The sequence below is a fragment of the Lotus japonicus genome, chromosome 3 (genome assembly GCF_012489685.1).
Source record: "Lotus japonicus ecotype B-129 chromosome 3, LjGifu_v1.2".
In the NCBI taxonomy this organism is placed as follows: Eukaryota; Viridiplantae; Streptophyta; class Magnoliopsida; order Fabales; family Fabaceae; genus Lotus; species Lotus japonicus.
In genome coordinates this window covers 92,192,718-92,212,119 of record NC_080043.1, presented here as the reverse complement: position 1 = coordinate 92,212,119, position 19,402 = coordinate 92,192,718, and the positions used below count along the sequence as shown (strand labels likewise).

General features: G+C 37.7%; 4 protein-coding genes and 1 non-coding gene across 5 annotated transcripts; 2 read left to right on the top strand and 3 right to left on the bottom strand.

The window, feature by feature from the left end:
- Positions 1 to 797: 797 nt before the first annotated feature.
- Positions 798 to 3,001, bottom strand: LOC130747429 (mitochondrial import receptor subunit TOM6 homolog). The gene is made up of 2 exons (XM_057600368.1): positions 2,716 to 3,001; positions 798 to 1,016 (listed from the first exon to the last, which is right to left on the bottom strand). Exon 1 carries the CDS (start codon positions 2,894 to 2,896, stop codon positions 2,732 to 2,734), a length of 165 nt encoding a protein of 54 aa, XP_057456351.1. The 5' UTR covers positions 2,897 to 3,001; the 3' UTR covers positions 798 to 1,016; positions 2,716 to 2,731.
- A 1,179-nt stretch (positions 3,002 to 4,180) lies between these two features.
- Positions 4,181 to 5,838, top strand: LOC130747426 (RING-H2 finger protein ATL65). Its single transcript, XM_057600363.1, has one exon. The coding sequence runs from the start codon at positions 4,487 to 4,489 to the stop codon at positions 5,687 to 5,689; it is 1,203 nt and encodes a 400-aa protein (XP_057456346.1). The 5' UTR covers positions 4,181 to 4,486; the 3' UTR covers positions 5,690 to 5,838.
- Positions 5,839 to 11,097: 5,259 nt separating this feature from the next.
- LOC130747423 (probable CoA ligase CCL6) lies at positions 11,098 to 17,072 on the top strand. The gene is made up of 19 exons (XM_057600361.1): positions 11,098 to 11,321; positions 11,784 to 11,847; positions 12,082 to 12,171; positions 12,262 to 12,318; positions 12,534 to 12,582; positions 12,742 to 12,818; positions 13,356 to 13,392; positions 13,471 to 13,565; positions 13,824 to 13,988; positions 14,169 to 14,279; positions 14,372 to 14,459; positions 14,600 to 14,666; positions 14,743 to 14,818; positions 14,892 to 15,009; positions 15,288 to 15,533; positions 15,990 to 16,129; positions 16,247 to 16,429; positions 16,519 to 16,638; positions 16,757 to 17,072. Exons 1-19 carry the CDS (start codon positions 11,173 to 11,175, stop codon positions 16,802 to 16,804), a joined length of 1,980 nt encoding a protein of 659 aa, XP_057456344.1. The 5' UTR covers positions 11,098 to 11,172; the 3' UTR covers positions 16,805 to 17,072.
- TRNAI-AAU (transfer RNA isoleucine (anticodon AAU)) lies at positions 11,638 to 11,711 on the bottom strand. Its single transcript has one exon. It is a non-coding gene; the product is annotated as a tRNA-Ile (tRNA).
- Positions 17,073 to 17,214: 142 nt separating the features above from the next.
- Positions 17,215 to 19,348, bottom strand: LOC130747425 (cold-regulated 413 plasma membrane protein 1). Its single transcript, XM_057600362.1, has 4 exons — positions 18,920 to 19,348; positions 18,688 to 18,795; positions 18,511 to 18,581; positions 17,215 to 17,685 (listed from the first exon to the last, which is right to left on the bottom strand). Exons 1-4 carry the CDS (start codon positions 19,087 to 19,089, stop codon positions 17,432 to 17,434), a joined length of 603 nt encoding a protein of 200 aa, XP_057456345.1. The 5' UTR covers positions 19,090 to 19,348; the 3' UTR covers positions 17,215 to 17,431.
- Positions 19,349 to 19,402: the final 54 nt, after the last annotated feature.

Genomic DNA, 19,402 nt, shown 5'->3' with positions numbered 1-19,402 from the left:
AAATAGTGGGAGAAGTGGGAAGTTACATTCATCTTTCCCATGGGAATGTAAGATTCCCAACCTTTTTCATGGGAATCAATATGAAGGAAATCATGGAATTGTGGAAGTTATTTTATTCCAGGGAATGATTGATACCCAGGAATCATAGTTTCCAATCTTGTAACAAACGCAGGAATGTTCATTCCCAACCTTCATATTCCCGGGAATCTCTTTCCAAATCTTGAAACAAACGCCTCCCAAGTGACTAAAACGACCATAATACAGATATAAATTAATAGGATAAAACATAGAAGCAGTACCTTATGTACAGTTTTTCCTGTTGGCCAGGAGTAATAGAACATCTGTATTATATTTTCCATGACATTAATATCAAATTCTAATGATCTCCACTTAACGTTGTCGCATGCAATGCCCCCAAACGGTGAATTCACATAGGGAGATGTACACAATTAGGGAAGGAGGGGCTACACCATCACCTGCAAGGGAAATCGGTCATCGCAGCGGGCCAGAGATTGCTCTCGTGAAGGAGATGATGAAGAAGCTACACAAATGGTAGTTAAAGAACTCGAAGGCATGAGCTCAGTGTACATGCTTTCCTTGTGAATCTTTACTCTAAGTCATGAACAAACCTATAAAACTGCAATCATCTTTACATGAGTTCTTTAAGCTATGTTTTGGGCTCGTTTATTTTTACTTCACCATCTCCGAAAATCAACTTCAAGATATCTATGACCAAAAAGAATCTCATAACCTCCTACATTCCTTTTACTGTCTTGCAGCACCATTACCACCAAACAAAAAGAAAAGAAATTCCATGAACTATTTGAAATACGAAATCAACCCAAACATTGACATACATTAAATTCATATTTTGAAAAACTCTTCACAAGCTTATTGCTGTAATATGAGATATCATTAAACTAACAATATGGCCTTAAATTTTAAGGGTTGCATACAAACATGACTCAAAAAACAATCCTTCTGGCCCAACCACATATCCTCCTCCTCGAGACCCACTGCATTGGTTGAAAAAAAAAGAAAGAAAGTAAGACTATAAGACACTATGAAAGAACAAAATTGACACAAGGTAGCATAACTGAGAAGTAGGAAAAACATAATGCAGTAGAGAGCTAAAAATGATGACATCCATCTGCCAACTTATGTTAAACATAATCACAAGCAACATTTAATAAAGAACTGTTAAATACTCATTCACCAATATCTTCCTAGAATTGACAACACAAAAGAACACAGATTCTATTACGTTTGTGACAGCCACAGGTAAGAAAAACTTCATAATTAACAAGGAAATTACAGATAAACAACATAAACTATGGATAAACAAAACCCAAAAGCTAATTGGGACAGAAAATACAATACATTATGAATTTGATACTTAATCAGTACATGACTACAAGTTGATTTTCAGCAAACAAGACAAACATAACACAGGGACGCTACCAGCCTTCAAACTCCCAGTGTCTGATGGCGTCTCCTAATCTCATGCACAGACAAAATAAAATGCTTCACTTTCAACTTATGTTATGACTTATGAGAGTTAATTTAAGAAGTCATATCGATGGCTAAAGTAAAAGTAAGCATATAAACAAAATGTAAAGGGACATTCTTCCCTACTCCAACCAATATGTAGTTTTCAACTCTATTGGTTTTCTTATGTATTGAAAAACAGAGTTAACTGTAACAGTCAGGAGAGATTGAAGTAAACTCCTCCAGTTCATTTCATCATATGATCCCACAGGCTGCCAATAAACCAATATTAATTTATCATTTGAATCTCAATTTATTTAAGTTAGATCCCAAACATGGTTTTCATTAGATTGACAATGCACATATCATGCATGCAGGCATACGATTAAGAAACTTATCTTGAAATGAAAGTTAAATTATTAATCATGCAGTTTACAGTTCATGTCACCTAGACCGCCTATAACTCTCCAGCAAAAAAAGGAGCAACACAATTGTTATGAGGGCAAGTACAGCTTAACCATACAATATTCTTGAGCTCTCACACAAACAGCAACAATAATTGGAGACAGCGGAATTTTCAGGATATAAATAGTCACCATACATCGATACATTTTTGCGTCTTAGAATAACTAGCTTTCTTTTTCGGTTCACTTCAAATAGGGTAGTAGATTCGAACTTCAAAACTTATATGACAGATGAAGCTACATACAACATACATTATGGGAAAAAACTTGTATGGAATAATCAAGTGAGTTTAGTGGTCAACAACAGAAAAGTTAAGCTATTATATTTTCCCTGTTTTGATGACAGATTTCACCTCAACTAAGACTAAGGCAAAAATAAATTCGATGTCTAAATCATCCCATGAACAGACTGCATTGCTTTGATAAAGACGACAACCTCAACGAAGTGAGTCCAATCATCATTGAAATCCAATCAAATCAACAAGTGTTGTATTCTAGCTAAAATGTGAATTTTCACCACCTATCTTCTAAGCTAACAATACCATGATAACTAAGCACAATCGAAACCCACCGGGTCGTAGTATACAAATCAAAACACTACCAATTAGAAATTCTTCACATAACATTCCAATTAATCCAACAAAAAATCAACCCATTCGGATCATAAACACAAAAGTTCCAAACCTAATGAGATGCAAGTTAATAGATAAAAAAAAAAGCACTGACTAAGAAGAAATCGAAGAATGATGATGAATTACATTACCATGTGAGAAATGAAACTAAAGCTCGAGTTTGAGTTCCTCTTTCTCGCTGGTGAGAAAGTGAAGAACGTAAGGGGTGACTCGAATAAGAACAACCCATGTCCCGAACATGGCGACATGAGATTTCAGCTGCTTCAGTGCTGCAGCCTTGTCTGGTTTGCGCATGAACATTCCTGGAAACATTGTTGGCTTCTTCCTTCTTCTCCGATCTTAAACCCTAGTTTCCTCTCTCTCTCTCTCTGAATCGCTTCTGGTTAGGGTTTTTGAATTCCAACGAAGAAAATAAGACACACCAAAACTTGCTTTTATTTGCCAAGTGCAAACACAAAGACCATAACAATACAATATACCCAATGAACACAGCCCAATCATGCTCCTAGACTTTCCTACTCTTCGGCCCATTTCATAGTATTGGTTTGAGCCACATTAAGTTTCAAAAAAAAATTCATGTTATTCCAAGTCAATGAATGAACAAGTTTCCTTTGACCAAAAAAAAAAACACTCCTTTACAAATTTGGCCTAGATTTACTTTATCACTTGATCTCTTATTGTCATGTGTATGTTGGATGTGTGTGCGAAATGTGTTTGGGGAATGGATTATTGGTTTATATGCGTTCTATGATATTTGGGATAATCTCCACATTAGACTTTTAATGATCATTGTCTTGTTTGTGTGAGAAATTATTAGTAAAAGATAATTTGTCAAACGGGTTCACTAGATGCGGTGATGCATATTGAGAGAGTTGTTTCTCATTATCATTTGCTACCTCGATGTGTGGCAACAAGGATCTTACGACTGATGGTGAAAGGTTGCGTTGGTTCATACGTTGCGTGAAGGAAATACGTGTACTAATTTTATGGCAAAATATGGAGTTCACCAAGACCAATTACCAAACGTTGTTTATTGTCTAGAATCCCCTTATGGACTTGAGTAGGTTATTGCACGTAGATATGCTGTGGACACCTCGTTAGATGGTGTCATTTTTCACTTTACTTTTTTCTTCGTTGTTTGGGGCTTTTGCCAGGATCTAGCATAAAAAAGTGCATGTTGAGTGATAGAAATATTATCAGACATGTTTTTTTTTTAAATAGATTAACATAGCCCAAATAATAGAATTCAAGCCTATATCCAAACAATATTTAACGAAATACTAGACCAGATAAAACAAGTATATGTGATTTTTTTATTGACAAAAATAAATAGTTAAATACCCTACTCCACTATGGTTGTTGTTGGCAATTGCCAAACTGCATGGAAATATAGGCATGGAGAATCCAATCCAGTCAGCACCCAGCACATGCCACACGAGAAATCCATCTACGAATAGGAAACGAGGAAACACCGTAAAAGAACGTTGAGAGCCCGTAGGAGAAAAATAATCCCCAGCCTTAAATTCACCATTGCAGAGTTGACCTACGTGTCTCTTTCGAACAGAGCAGCCACATCACACAAAAGACTCACTCGTATCGTAAATACACTCACTGAGTCACTGCTGAGCTGAGTGCGCGCAAACGCAAAAAGCAAACAAAACAGCCCCCACACCATAACACATTCACACACACTCTTCCTAGTTTCTTCAATCTCTTCCATTTGCAATTGCATTGCAGCATTAAACCCCAATTGCATACTCTCTTCTCTTTCTCTGTCTCTATGTCCATATCTCACTCTCACACTCACTCTCACTCTCAACAACAACAACAGACAAATACCAACTCCATTCCTCTCTAATTACCATTTCCCTCATCAACATATATACTCTATATACCATCATCATGCCTTTCATGCCTCCTTCTCCTTCACCTTCACCTTCTCCTTCTCCTTCTCATACTCCCTCTCACACACTCCTTCACCACCATCATCACCCACCACCTCCAATCAAAAGCAACTCCTCCTCACCCTCCCCGGCAGTAAACTTCAGCCCACCAATCATAGCAATGGTGGTCGTCGTCGCCGCCGCCTTCGTCATCGTCACCTACTGCCGCCTCATAGCCCGCCACCTCAAACCCCCACTCAAACGCCTCATCCGCCGCTTCAACCGCCGCAGATTCCTCCCCTCCTCCGCCGGCGACGTCGACTCCCTCCAATACGACTCAACCACCCTCGACGGCCCGCACCTTTTCTCCCCCTACGGCCTCGACGAGTCAGTCATCAAGACCATCCCCTTCTCCCTCTACACCCCCAAACTACACATCGAAGAGTCTCGCCGCAGCGACTGCGCCGTTTGCCTCCTCGATTTCGAACACCAAGACTACGTTCGCACTCTCCCAATTTGCTCTCACACCTTCCATCTCGATTGCATCGACGCTTGGCTTCGTTCTCACGCTAACTGCCCTCTCTGCCGCGCCGGCGTGCTCTGTTCTGAATCACCCTTCACACCTCTCATGGCGGCCAGGATCCGACCCGACCTCGACGACCACGCTATTCTCCACTTCGACCCGACCCGATCAGACCTCGAAGCTTATTCCCTCTCTCCCTTACCGGAGATCACACCCTGCATCGACGACCACTCTCCCAGAAGAATCAACGACGATCATCACCACCGGAGGGACAATTTTCTTCTGAAGCGATCCTATTCGTTTGGATTTGAACGGAGCTTGGCTTCTGAGAGGATGGTGGTGGATACTGCCACGGCTTCGCCGTGGCGCTACCGGAGAGGGAGTAGCAGCAGCTTCTGGAGCAAGAGACCTTCACCGTTCGGGTCGTTGGGGAAGACGAGGGTGTTTTCGTTCAGATACTACAGGGGGATGAAATCGCCGTTTTTCCGGCGGAGGGGATTCTTCCCGTTCTCGGAGTCGAGCGTGAGATACGCCGGCGGCGGCGGAGGTAGCTCGTCGCGGCGGAGCAAGTCCATAGCGAGCCCGATGTTCTTGAGGTCGTCGGCGACGGCGATGACGGCGGGTGTTTTCTCGTCGAGCCGGCTGAGGTGCGGTGATCCCGAGGCGCTGCTGTCGCCGGAGAGGTTTAGCAGACGGTGAAGATGATGCTGACGTCAGAAAGGGGAAAAGGAAATGAGATGAAATTTGAAGATCTTTTTTGTTGGCCGGCAAGAGAGGACACGTGGAGTTGAATGATTGGTTGGGGGAGGGTTGGCCGGAGAGAGAAGCGGTGGAGAGAGAGAGAGAGAGAGAGAGAGAGAGAGAGAGGGAGGTGGGTCAAGGAGGAATTAAATGGAGGGTGGTCGCATGCATCTTAATTTAATGACACTGCTCTGCCAATTTGTAGAGTCTCATTAATGTATGGTAGGAGCAGCATTTAATTAGAGAGAAGAAAAATACTATGACATTTTTTGATATACTCAGAGAGGTGAAGTGAATTTTAAAGAGGGAAACAAGCTCATAAATGAGAGTAAAGAATGGATAGAGGCTTTGTTTCACTGACCCTTGTTCATGATAAATGGGTTTTGTTTGCTGGTGATTGCTTCTGCTTCTTTTTTATGGCACCGACTGAAACCCCCATGTGGAAGGATTAAAGATGCAAGTGACAAGAATTGGAGTTGGAGTAGTAGTGAGTGACCTAGGGCTAGGTGGGTGATTTCGATGTCTAGGTTAATGTCCACAGACGCAAGGCATTAATTGTTGGCATTTGTTGGGCTGACAAGTGAGATGGATGATTTGTTTATTGTGAATTATTTTCTTCATCACATAATTAATGCCATTTAAAGACTTTGAATTTAGAATCTTTTGTGGTTAATGCTTTGCGTGTCCCATTTGCATTTCTGATCCATCCTTTAATTTGCATGTTTTCTTTGATAAATAAAACTGCAGCAATGTGTAAAGCTAAACATACTACTATTGCTTTATTAACAAACGTGTAAATCAACTCAAGTAGGATTGTTAGTGTAATTTTGGATATACTCAAATTCAACCTACATTAGCATATTTTTTAATATAAATAACACATTTTTTAAAATGAACGAAAGAGCTTGATGTGTTAAATGACTTTTACATTCAACTCAACTTTAATACAAATGTATAATACCTTTATACTTATAGTGAAGGTTTTATACCAGGTGATAATGGTTGTGAGTAGGTAGGTGGTGGTCGTCGTAGAGGTGATAATGGTTGTGGGTAGGTGGTGGTCGTCGCAGTGGTGATAGTGGAGGTGGTGGTGGTGGTGAAGGGCGGTGGCCAAGATAGTGGTGGCAACGGTGAAAGGTGGTGGTTGTAGTGGTGGCGATAATGGTGGTGTGACAGTGGCAGTGGTGGAGAGCGGTGTCATGTTGTAAGGCTATGGTGGTGACAATGTTGGTGGTGAGTATGGTAGCAACATTGGCATGGTGAAGGGTGGTGATGGAGGCGACAATATTGGAGGAGGGTGGTTATAGGGGTGGCGAGTGGTGGTAATGGCGATAGTGCATGTCGGTGGTGGTGACGATAGTTGTGAGGGTGGCAGTGGCGATTGATCAAATATTTTCAAGTAACTTATACGTCACAGTTTTATCAGGCATTATCCTCATTTTTGTAGGTCGGATTAAATAATCTGTCATTTTAATGTATAAGACTGAATTGACGGATATGCTTATACAAAGCAATGTTAGCACCAAAATATGGATAAACCAATAATGTGTTATAAACTTATACTATCAAACCTAATACGACAAACAAACAATTCCTAAGAAGAGTTGTATTGTACATACTAGTCTCAATTGGCTCTAATATGTCGCCTTAATGCAGAATACATGTGGTTTAATTAGAAAATTACTTTGGGACTAATTAATGAAAAAGAAATATCTTTGGAAGAACAATAATTTGCTATCGAAACAACGAGCTTTAGTCAACACTTTAATATTGTAAATTAAGTTGTTTACGTGAAACTCATTAAAGGCATTTGAGAAAATAATTTAATTAAGTGTTTATAACATAAGTCTCATTTATAAGCTAATCTGCAAGAAGCTTATTGATAAGTTCTCATTTATACGTTAACATGAACAAATTATGAAAATAAACTCAAAACAACTTATAAATAAGTTATAAACTATTTAATTATTTAATAAGTTCTTTTAAACATTTATATACAAATTTATGTTATAAGATAAGTTTAAATAGAGTCTTCTAACCTAATACATTAGTGATATTTTATTCGTTTATATAAGTAAATATTGGAGATTTGTGGTAGAATTGAAAATTCATGACCTCCGTTCCTAATTATAAGACCTAGTTTTAAAATTTTATAGTTCCTAAATATAAGACCTTTAACAATAATCTAGCAAAAAGTATTCTACTCTTTTCATATATAACCCTTACATTAATGGTGTGTTTTAAGTTCCAAAGTTTTAATTACCACCTACTATTTATTAGTGAGAGGAAATAACAAAGGGTAAATATGGAAGAATGTATGCATTTTTAAAAAACCAACACACTAATTAGACACATTTAATGTTTTCTTAATAAGCGCAATTTTTTGTATTAGGTCTTATAATTAGGAACGGATGGAGTAGATACACTCCGTGCTTCTTTATAACATTCGGTGCCTAATTTCTATCCCATGCCTTACAAGTTTCAATGTTAATGACTTAATATTGGCTGCGCCTACCGTGTGTCAGTTTCAAACTGACACACGGTGCTTCAGTTTCACTATTTGAGTGATAAGACAAAAATAACCTTCCTTGCACAATTTTTTCCATCTTTCTCCTTCCACCGTCACCAACACACTGTTATTGTTGTTCCTCCCTTTCCACCCCAGCTCCTCCGCCGCCGCAACCTCCACCCGCCAGTGCTGCCACCCTCCTCCGCCTTCACCACTCAAGATCGCACACCCATGATACCCAGATCCAGAACCATGGCTCTGTTGTTGCTATTCCTCCCTCTCCACCTCAGTTTCGCCGCCGCCGCAACATCCACCGCTAGTGCCGCTGCCGCAACCACGACAAAAGCCACCACTCTTTAACCTCAACCACCGCTCCCAAACTCTCCTTCTTCAGCAATTTTTCAACAGATTTAATCCATGCTCAGGACCTGGAACCCACAATGTGCAGATCTGGAACCCACAACATCAATTTTCTCAAAAAAAACAACACACGATTGCAGATCTGGAACCCACGATGGAGAAGCTCCAAATCCGGTAGAGATGAACAGAAAGATGAGTTTTTTATGGAGTGGAACTTTGTGGCTCTGGGACCGGAGGTGGATGTGGGAGCGAGAAGGGGATGGGGTGTGGAGGAGGAGCGATGGGGGCAGGAAAAGGGGGTGGGGAGGAAGAGGGAGAAGGGGTGGATGTGGGGATGGAGAGGGCTAGGAAAGGAGAAGAGGTTGGGTGGTGGGGGTGGGGTTGGGCTTGGTGAGCGTGAACCTTCTCCGCCTTCGACGGCGGTGTCGCCGTGATGAAGGTCGTCTCCGCCGTGGGCTCTGTGATCAGTTAGGGTGGTGGGGGGTGGGGAGGGTGAGGAGTAGGAAAGGTGGTGGGGGTGGGTTGGGGTGTTTTAGTAAATTAATATATATTTAACAAATAAATTCTTTTAATGTTAATTAATCTTGGCCATTGAATTAAAAAATATTATATCCATTGGTAAAAATGAAGCTGCAGCACCGTGTGTCAGTTTCACACACACGGTAGGCGAAACCCTTAATGTTAACCATATTTTCGGTAGCCTCAAAAGATGAATTCCACACATCCATTACTTTCTGTTTTTGACAAAACAGATCAAAAGGCATAGTCAAAAATGTAATTTTGGATTCTATTAGTAGTAGTAGTAGCTTTTCCTTTTCTAACCCATTTAAACTTGTGGACCTATCAAGCACAGTTGCTTACTTTCACTCTTTTTTTTTTTGGTCAATCGAGAACTTTCACTCCATGACCTTTTGTTTTTGTCACACAACATATATCCTTGAGCCCAAGCCTAGAACTTTTATGTTTGGACTATGCAAATCCGGCCCATTAGGTTTCAAATATATAATTAAAAAGTAAAATCTTTGACCAAAAAAAAAAGTAAAAAATAAATATATGTTGGAGCATGTTTTTTTGTGAAAGAACTCCATAGCAGCAAAATAAATGTGAAAGATTTTCTCCTAAGTTATAATGTAGCAAAACCATTTAAAAAAAAAGGCAGCAAAACAAAATACACTCTACTACTTTTTTTTTCCCAAATAAAAATAGAAAGCTTCTCTTTTTTTTTTTGGAAAAACAAACTATATATGGCCAAAGAAAGCAAACAAAATTGTCATGAGATATGCGTTTACATTGGTTAATGAGTTTTAGATGCAGGGTTTAAATGCAGCAATCTACTTATCTACTCCACTGACATTGGAGTAAGAAAAATACCGCCATATCCATTGACAAAAAAATTGACAAAAAATAGAAGTCTTAAAATTTTCCGTGGACTTAAAAAGAAACGACGACTTTTAAGAGTTTTACATATAAAAATTATGTATTAATGTTCATCTGTAGTGGGAACATGCATTATTAAGTTGCAGCCCACATTAAAAGCAGCATGCCATTCCAGCATGAAAAGTTAGATATGGATTGCAGATTTTTTTTATTTTTATTTTTTATAATTTCAGCTCACTCTTTCAATGGTGTATGTATATCTTGAATATTTACCGGTGTATATATTAACACACATTTTAAAATAAAAAAGATATCTAGTGTGTGTGTTTTGATTTTTTGTCTATGGGATAAAGGTAAGCTAGGCAGCTTCACCAAACTTGGACAGCCAAATTAAATGCTGACTGTTTAAGGTGAGTGGCATGGGTTGCCCAAAACTGGCAAAATCACAAACTGTACAATAATGAGGTAATGAGGTGTGGAGAGGTGGAGGAAAAAAGAGATAGGAAGAAATGAGAGAGAAAGTAAAGATGTGATAGATAATTTGATTGATAAAGAAAAGAGAAATAGATAGAAATGAAGGTGGAAAAGAAGTGGAGATGTGTGTATATATCATAAGTCCATAAAAACCCTGCTACAAAAATTGCTTAGTTACATATTCGCCAACAAGAATTAACACGTAGATAATTGAATTTTTTAAGCATCTAGTCGAGTGTTTAATTCTGAAGTGGTGAATATAGAGAAATATTTGTTGAAAGAGACCTATCCACTTAGTTTGATTTTAGAATCTCGAGGAAAAACGTAAACATAATCTTCAAATTTATGGTGACCCCTAATGTGGACCACTTTTAAAGTGGTCTAATTTTAGACCATTTTTTTTAACCTGTTATAATAGGTCAACACATCTTTTTTTAAAGAAATTTAATATATGACAATTTTTTAATGATATTTTTTCTTAAAAAAATAATGTGTTGATCTGCTATACCCCGTCAAAGTAGGTGGTGTAAAATTACACCACCTAAAAGAGGTCCATATTAGGTTCACCTTTATTGCTTCAGCTCAACCAACTCCTGTAAGGACGCCACCCCCCTAGTTAAATCCACCTACCCTATACATTTCTAACAAATTAAAACACTCCATTTTATTGACAATAAGTTTCATACCCACATCTGCTGGATCTTCCATTGCATCCATCACAATGGCGGAGATGTACACTGTGAAAGTGGAGGAGGCAAGGCCAGCAACTCATGAAAATCCATCAGCAGGTCCTGTTTACAGATGCATTTATGCAAAAGATGGTCTCTTGGAGCTACCAGAAAATTTACAATCTCCATGGGACTTTTTCAGGTGCCTTTCAATTTTCTAATTTTCTTTTCATGAAATGGAGATCAATAGGAAGAACTTTATGCTCATAATGCATAACAATTTTAAGTAGTTCTGCCAAAAAAAAAATCATAGTAGTGAAGGACTTTGTTTCCTCTTGAAGTTGACTGATTTGCACACATTTAGACATTCAGCTATTCAATTGCTTGTAGTATCTTCAAATGCACTTAGTTTCTATGCTGCTGGGTATGGTTCAACTGAAATGTTGCTGGGATCACAGGCCAAATGTTTGCAATAACAAAAAAAAGAACAAAAAAAAAATGTTGAAAAATGATCAAAATGGCCCATGCAGGTCTCGAACCTGCGACCTTCGCGTTATTAGCACGACGCTCTAACCAGCTGAGCTAATAGGCCAGTTGTTAATTACTTTCATAATTACCGTACTTAGTTTATATTAATCTCTCATGTTGAGCTTTACCTATGCAGAGACTCTGCGACAAGGTGCCCCAGCAACCCAATGCTGGGTCGGCGTCAAAAAACCGATTCAAAGGTAACAGCTTTCAATTGTAAATTTTGCACCCCATTTATTTAAATAATATTTTTTAAAATTTAAATTCCTATGATTTATGATTCATAATAATGAAAGGGGCTAAGTAACAAACAAACTGACAGTGAATAAATTAACAATGAGCACACCAGTTAGTGATGGATAAAAAAATATTGACATATATATTTATTGTTGTTGAATGAGATAAATTATGTGAACATTCAAGTGAATTTATAGGTGGGTGCATATGAATGGGTCACGTATAAGGAGGCTTATGATGCTGCAATCCGAATGGGTTCCGCCATGAATAGCTGTGGTGTCAATCCTGTAACTGTTCTTGCTCTACCAAAGATACTATACTATGTATTTGGAAATGCATATAAGTAATTAATCTAACTAGTGCTTCTGTTTCACCAGGGAGACCGTTGTGGCATATATGGATCCAACTGTCCTGAATGGATTATTGCAATGGAGGTATAGTCATTTATTTTTGTAGGGGAAATTACTACTTAAGACACTATTTAGCATGTTAATCACACTATATGCTTAAACACTTCCTTAGCATTCTATTTTTGTTCCTTGTCATAATCATGTTTGTATTATTATTACCTTGATTCTTATATATAACATGATATGATTGGCCTTGTTAGTTGTTCCAATGGGACTTGATTCAAATTTGCTATTTGCAGGCTTGTAATAGCTATGGAGTAACATATGTCCCATTATATGACACCCTCGGTTTGTGTTTTGAGCCTTTCTCAATCAGAAACTCAATTTGTTTGCTTTAATTATTTCAAGCATTTGCCTACAGAACTTGCAAAACAAAGAGTTTGTCAAGTATCTCTTACATTCATCCTGTCATTCAGTTAGAAAATGACATGAATTTATGGCTAACAGGTCCTAATGCTGTGGAGTTTATCATAAACCATGCTGAAGTTTCAATAGCATTTGTACAGGATAGCAAAATTCCTTCTGTGAGTTCAATTCTATATTTCTACTTCTTGGAGCACAAACTTTTTAATATCCAAGCTCTTTATTATTGTCTTCTTTGAGAGAATTCTATCTCAGCAAGATGAAAGGTCTGAAGTTTTTCTTTCTCTATATTTTTCTGGATGGTACCTTGACTGCCTTCATTGTACATTAGTGATTAGACACACACAAAACTATTTTAATTAGCTATCAAGTGCATCTTGTTTCCTAAGAAATTATAGGACAAGAAATCTATTTGTGGCTTTGTAAAATGGCTTCTATACATAATTTATTTTATGCATGATATCTACGTAAGCCACTTGCTTAAAACATTAATTAACAATTTAGCATCAGGCATTCTATATTTCTATTACTGCTGATCATTTTATGTGTAGTTAACTACTTACTGTACTTCTTGTAACTTTCTTAAGTTATCCTTTGAAGTTTTTTAAGATAATTAGTTTATCATTTGACACAGCACCGGGCACCTTGTATGTATTTTTTTGTTTTATGTTCCACTGAAGTAATGCCTGTTTTCACAGATTTTGTCATGTCTTGGTCGATGTTCGAATCTTAAAAGTAGGTCAAAGTTTCTACTCTTTTATGTTACTATTAGTTTTTTTAATGGTAACTAACCCCTGTAGTTTATTGATGCAGCTATTGTGAGCTTTGGCAATGTTTCAACCACCCAAAAGAAGGAAGCTGAGGAACTTGGTGCATCCTGCTTCTCATGGGGAGAGTTTCTTCAGTTGGTAGGAACCCTGATTTTCAACATATAGTGTGATTAAGTATTAGGATATTCTTTTAATGGGATTCATCTCCTTTGAAGGGAGGGATGCACTTAAGGCAATTTAGTACGAAATTATAACAATTGTTCAAAATATATTTAGTTGAGATTTAACAACTTCATAGTGTGTCATACATATATATGTAAATTAGAATCTTTACCTTCAATCTTTTCAATCAACGGTTATCCTCACTTTTTATCCCCTGTATCTTCATTTCTCTAGGGAAATATGGATTCAGATCTACCATCAAAAAAGAGGACTGACATCTGCACAATCATGTACACTAGTGGAACAACAGGTGAACCCAAAGGTGTTGTTATTAAGAATGAGGCTTTCATGGCGGAAGTGTTGTCTGTTGATCAAATACTTTTCTTAACTGATAAAGTGGTAAGATAATTATCTTTCTTGAAGGTTCACTAGTTTCATCTATTACTTTTTTGGACAAACAATGCTAGGTGATGATAAGCTTCAGTTTTCAATTCCTATTAATAGAAGTTTCTGTGTTCTATTTTGTCATTCTGGCTATAACATGGTGCTCAGAAAATATTTACTATGTACTATTTACAGGCAACAGAAGACGATGTGTACTTTTCTTTTCTTCCTCTTGCTCATGTATATGACCAGATAATGGAGACCTATTGCATCTACAAGGGCTCCTCAATTGGATTTTGGCAAGGCGTAAGTTTTTGATTCAGTTCTTGTAATTAATTCTGGCCTCATCGCTCAAGTGTTTTCGTTCCTCGTGTAAATTTTAAAGTTAATTATTGCAGGATATCAGATTTTTAATGGAAGATATTCAGACGTTGCAACCAACTTTGTTTTGTGGTGTTCCTAGAGTTTATGATCGTGTTTATGCTGGTAATGCAAGAATCGTTCTTGTGCTACTGCTATTATCAAATTATGTGGTACCTCATTTGAATAATGTTTGAAACATTGAATTTATGAGAACTTGTGTAACTACTTCCAATATTAATTGACCATAAGTTTTACGTCTGAAGGCATCAACAGCAAAATTTCATCTGGAGGAGCACTGCGAAATGCATTGTTTCAATATGCATATAACTTGTATGTCTTGCTACTAAACCCTTCACTGTTTTAAACTTTTCTTTACTATTGCAAACTAATCTGGATTTACCGACAGCAAGTTGGGATATCTAAAGAAGGGCCTTCCACAAGATAAAGCATCACCTCGGTTTGATAGGCTTGTGTTTGATAAGGTATTCCACTTCATACTATGATCTAGATTCAGAAAATTTTGTTTGAAAACTGAAATATTGGTTTATTTGACAGATAAAACAAGCGTTAGGTGGACGAGTTCGTATCCTGTTATCAGGAGCTGCTCCTTTGCCTCCACACGTGGAGGAGTTTTTGAGGGTCACATTTGGATCTACTTTGGCACAAGGATATGGTGTGTTGTTTGAATCTTCTGCTGAAAAAATTCTGGCGGATTGTTTTAGGCCATTGTGAAATTGTGATGATGACTCGTCAATTAGAATTTTATAAGAAATGGTTCCGTTGTATAAATCTGTTGCATGTTCTAGCATGATTTTTGAATTCCTTGATTTGATTTTACTTTTGTTCTTAAGTAGTGCTTTCAAGTGTAGTGGTTAGTGGTTACATGTTAATCCACATGATTATGTGGGTGCATATGCCATATTAATTTACTATCATTTTAATGTTACACAGGTCTTACAGAAAGTTGTGGAGGGTGTTTCACTGCAATAAGCAATGTGTTTTCTATGATGGGAACGGTTGGAGTCCCCATGACGACCATTGAGGCCCGGCTTGAATCCGTGCCAGAGATGGGATATGATGCACTTTCCAGTCAGGCCCGTGGAGAAATTTGCCTCAGAGGGAACACCTTGTTCTCTGGTTACCACAAGCGTCAAGATCTTACTGAACAAGTCCTGGTTGATGGTTGGTTTCATACAGGTAAGTCCCCAAGGTTTTATGGATTGATAGGGGCTCTACAATTTCACTGAAAATTTCCTTTTTCCAGACTTCATTAGGATTCTCCACTTGAATCTTTAGTATATAGACACTACTCAGAATCTTGTACAACTATTACTAGATAGTATTACAGACACAATTATGTGCAGAAATAGAGTTCTATGGACTGTTTAACACTTGGATATCTCCGTATAATTTATTAATGATCGAAGGGGAAGTCAATGTAAATTGAGCAATCAAAAAAGTTCATTTCGAAGCTGCTTATTAATTTGGAATCTCAGAATCAGTGTGATAGGGCACATGAAATCAAGTTTAGAGTTTTATCATGAACATCTCTATATTTCACTATTCTTGTTTTTCTACTGCATATATAGATTATTGAAGTTGCTATTTGCCTCTAATGCAGTGTGTTTTGGAATGACTTGAAAACCATTACAGGTGACATTGGAGAATGGCAGCCTGATGGAGCCATGAAAATTATTGATAGGAAAAAGAATATCTTCAAATTGTCTCAAGGGGAATATGTTGCTGTGGAGAATATTGAAAACAAGTACCTGCAATGCCCTCTTATAGCATCGGTATGCTTCTGCTCCAATCACAGAACATTCTGATTTGAGAAACAAGAATTGTATCACACTTTTGTTGGATGCTAAGTTTCATTGAAAAGTTGATTTGCAAATTATTAAATTTTGCAGATTTGGGTCTATGGAAACAGTTTTGAGTCTTTCTTGGTGGCAGTGGTGGTCCCTGAAAGAATGGCTCTTGAGGATTGGGCAGTGAAGCATGATGTAACTGATGATTTTAAATCTTTATGTGAAAATCCAAAGGCAAGAAAGTACATTTTGGATGAGCTCAATAGCACTGGTCAGAAACACCAAGTATGTTAGAATGCACTTCATTCTGGTGTTTTGTCATCTTTTTTATTTCCAAAGCTATACTACATTTTACATGATCGATTTTCTTGCAGCTTAGAGGTTTTGAGCTGCTAAAAGCAGTTCATCTGGAACCAATTCCCTTTGACATGGAGAGAGATCTAGTAACTCCAACATTCAAATTGAAGAGACCACAGTTGCACAAGCACTATAAGGTTTGTCTCTTGTTCTGTATTCAGAATTCTAACTACTAACTTTACATTTCACTTAAAATGTTATTTATGTACCCCAATAAATAAATAAAATGTTACTCTTCACAAATGTTACTTGCAGGATTATATTGATAAACTATACAAAGAAGTGAAGGGAAAGGTGGTGTGAGCCAGCCGGGGGGCAAGTGGGAATTTTACATGCAATTATCTGGATTTCCTGGAGTTTCACAATCCATGTAGATTTTTTGTACAATGTGCTTCATTATGTATGAGCAAAGTGAAAAGCTATAAGCAAAATTTGTACTACATTGAAACAGCAACTGCATCTTCCCATATCATCCTTCTTAGAAAGATTATAAAATAATAGCATGTTTGAAACGCTTTGTGTAATAACTTTTGAAGGTTTAATCAATTCTGGGAGAAGCTCTTGTGAGTAACTTTTGTATTTATTTTGAGAGAAATAGAATCTAATCCAAACGCGCTATACAATTATCTGTAAATTCCGAAAAGCTAGATATTTCATGGGCCTTGTGACATCTATGATTTCTGAATACACAAGAAGCTAGGAAGAATGGAAGATACTACATCAATCCCCTTCATCACATTTATTTTTAACACTGAATCAATACAAACTCTTTCAATGAGATCTGATTTGATACTTTACATAAGCAAACAAAAGAACAAGGGTGCTACATGAAGCAGTGACAGTGCGTTTCAAGACATCAACTTCCAACAAATTTAAACAGAATACAGTTGTTTCAATTCACACATATCAACCAAGTTCAAATGCTGGTGCCTAAAAAATTATGACAACAGCCGCCCAGATGGGATAGACTAACAGAATTATTATGCCAATAGAATTTGATACGCCATTCGCTTTAGTGAAGGAGTTTCTGAAACCACCAGATGCTCGAATGTGTTCTTGCAGCAAATAACATGCAATGACAAGGCACACTACCACCCCAACAATGTTGTCTCTAAAGGTGTTTGCAATTAGACCAGGAGCTACAACGATCAGAATAATCAAAGCAGCAGGTAATTCCAGCCAATCTGCAATAATAATCATGAATGGTTACGGTTCTCCCTAAATTCCGGGTCCTAAGCTGAGAGGATAGATCTCCAAGCTCAGATCCTAAATTAGTATTAGAGTGAATATGCCTCAGATGTTGGGCTAAAGTACCCTTATAAAGACACACTTCGCTCCTTGGGTTGCTGAGGGTTTCTAAGAGTTTCATATTATGATTAGCTTATTTAATCAGGTGGCACCATTAACTCAGGTGGGAGTTACAACCGCCATTATTTCTTCCAGACGAGTTATGGTCTGCGCATAACTCCTCAAGTCCGAGAGATGGAAAGTCATCTCGGTCTTGGTCGGGTCTAAGGCCACTGAAGCCCGAGGGTACATAGCCCCTCAGGTCCTAAGGGTTGAGCTCAGTGGACTTGAAGTGTAGGTCGTCCTTTAGACCGGGGTACACAGCCCTCGGGTCCTAAGCCTTGAGCTTAGTGAACTTAAAGTGTAAGTCGTCCTTTTATGTTTGGTTGGGTGGAAGAAAAATGGAGAAGGAAAGAAAACACGAAAACCGATGAGTGAATTAAGACTAAGGTGTAGTCTTAATTCATGCATCGGTTTCCGTGTTTTCTTTCCTTCCCACTTTCCTTCCACCCAACCAAACAAACAAAGCATTAGACTGGGTTTGGAATCACTAAAGCTGGATCGTACTATATATGATTGTAATCAATAATTCATGTCAAAGCATGTTTGTTTTCACGGAAAAATGCCCAAGAATCAATTATGATTAGAAGCTTATGTATTCTGTTCAAATCGTGAAACCAACACATACTGCAGGTCTTGACAATATTGTATTTGTAGCGTACCTGGGAAGTGTTTAGGAATGAAAATGCGCAATACAATAGCAACTAGAGCAATCCATTTTCCAATTTCTCCCCTGTGTAGCCATGGAAACAATTAAAATAATGAAAATTGAAAAGAAAGTTTGACATTAGAGAAAAATGATGGTACAAATTTGATAACATTATAGGCTAATCAATCACCTGAAGACATTGAAAATGATTGAAGGCAAGCTGAAGAAAATGTATGGAATGAGTAGTCCTGTAAGAATGTTTGTCTTCCAGTTTGTACGATCCAAAACCAACAAATAACTGAACATAACAAATTTAACAAATCAGTGAAATCAAAAGACACCTCAATTGAACAATATTGAAAAATGAAAGAAAGAAACAATCGCCTTAAATAAGAAAAAGTAGTATAAGAGAATTAACATACATAGCAGCAATGGCAGCAATCAATCCGAAAAAGGAGGCTCCAAAGCCGAAGCCAACTCCAAGGTTGACGGCATGATTGGCTAGTTTGGTAGCAGCAAGACTCAGGTCCCTGAAATCAGAGTTGATCAAGTCAGCTGCTTCTGCTTCTCGAAAATTCATACCCTTCCACATTTTCTCAAGATCAACGAAGAAGGAAGATAAGTTCGATGATGACTGAATCAAACAAAGCAAATATTAATGTATACTATATAGTATACACTATACACCCTGTCCCTGATTTGATTTATAGGCAACCAACCAAATTTCAAGCAACTGTAATTAAGATGTGGTCGACAAAAAAACAAATATTTTGTTATCTAGTCATTAAAAATTATAACATAGTAACATTTTATTTTTGGACGATAAGATACTAGTGGTAGGAGTTAGGGACATATCGATTCCTGGCGAGTACAATTTATCTTTTCGATATAAAAGAAAAATGATA

Excerpts from the sequence above, each read along its gene's own strand:
- LOC130747429 (XM_057600368.1), bottom strand. The coding sequence starts at position 2,896 with ATGTTTCCAGGAATGTTCATGCGCAAACCAGACAAGGCTGCAGCACTG.
- LOC130747426 (XM_057600363.1), top strand. The coding sequence starts at position 4,487 with ATGCCTTTCATGCCTCCTTCTCCTTCACCTTCACCTTCTCCTTCTCCT.
- LOC130747425 (XM_057600362.1), bottom strand. The coding sequence starts at position 19,089 with ATGTGGAAGGGTATGAATTTTCGAGAAGCAGAAGCAGCTGACTTGATC. Across the intron at positions 18,582-18,687 it reads ATCATTTTCAATGTCTTCAG|GGGAGAAATTGGAAAATGGA; the intron begins GTGATTGATTAG and ends ATGGCTACACAG. Across the intron at positions 17,686-18,510 it reads CATTCCTAAACACTTCCCAG|ATTGGCTGGAATTACCTGCT; the intron begins GTACGCTACAAA and ends TTATTATTGCAG.
- LOC130747423 (XM_057600361.1), top strand. The coding sequence starts at position 11,173 with ATGGCGGAGATGTACACTGTGAAAGTGGAGGAGGCAAGGCCAGCAACT. Across the intron at positions 12,819-13,355 it reads AGGATAGCAAAATTCCTTCT|ATTTTGTCATGTCTTGGTCG; the intron begins GTGAGTTCAATT and ends CTGTTTTCACAG. Across the intron at positions 15,010-15,287 it reads TACTTTGGCACAAGGATATG|GTCTTACAGAAAGTTGTGGA; the intron begins GTGTGTTGTTTG and ends AATGTTACACAG.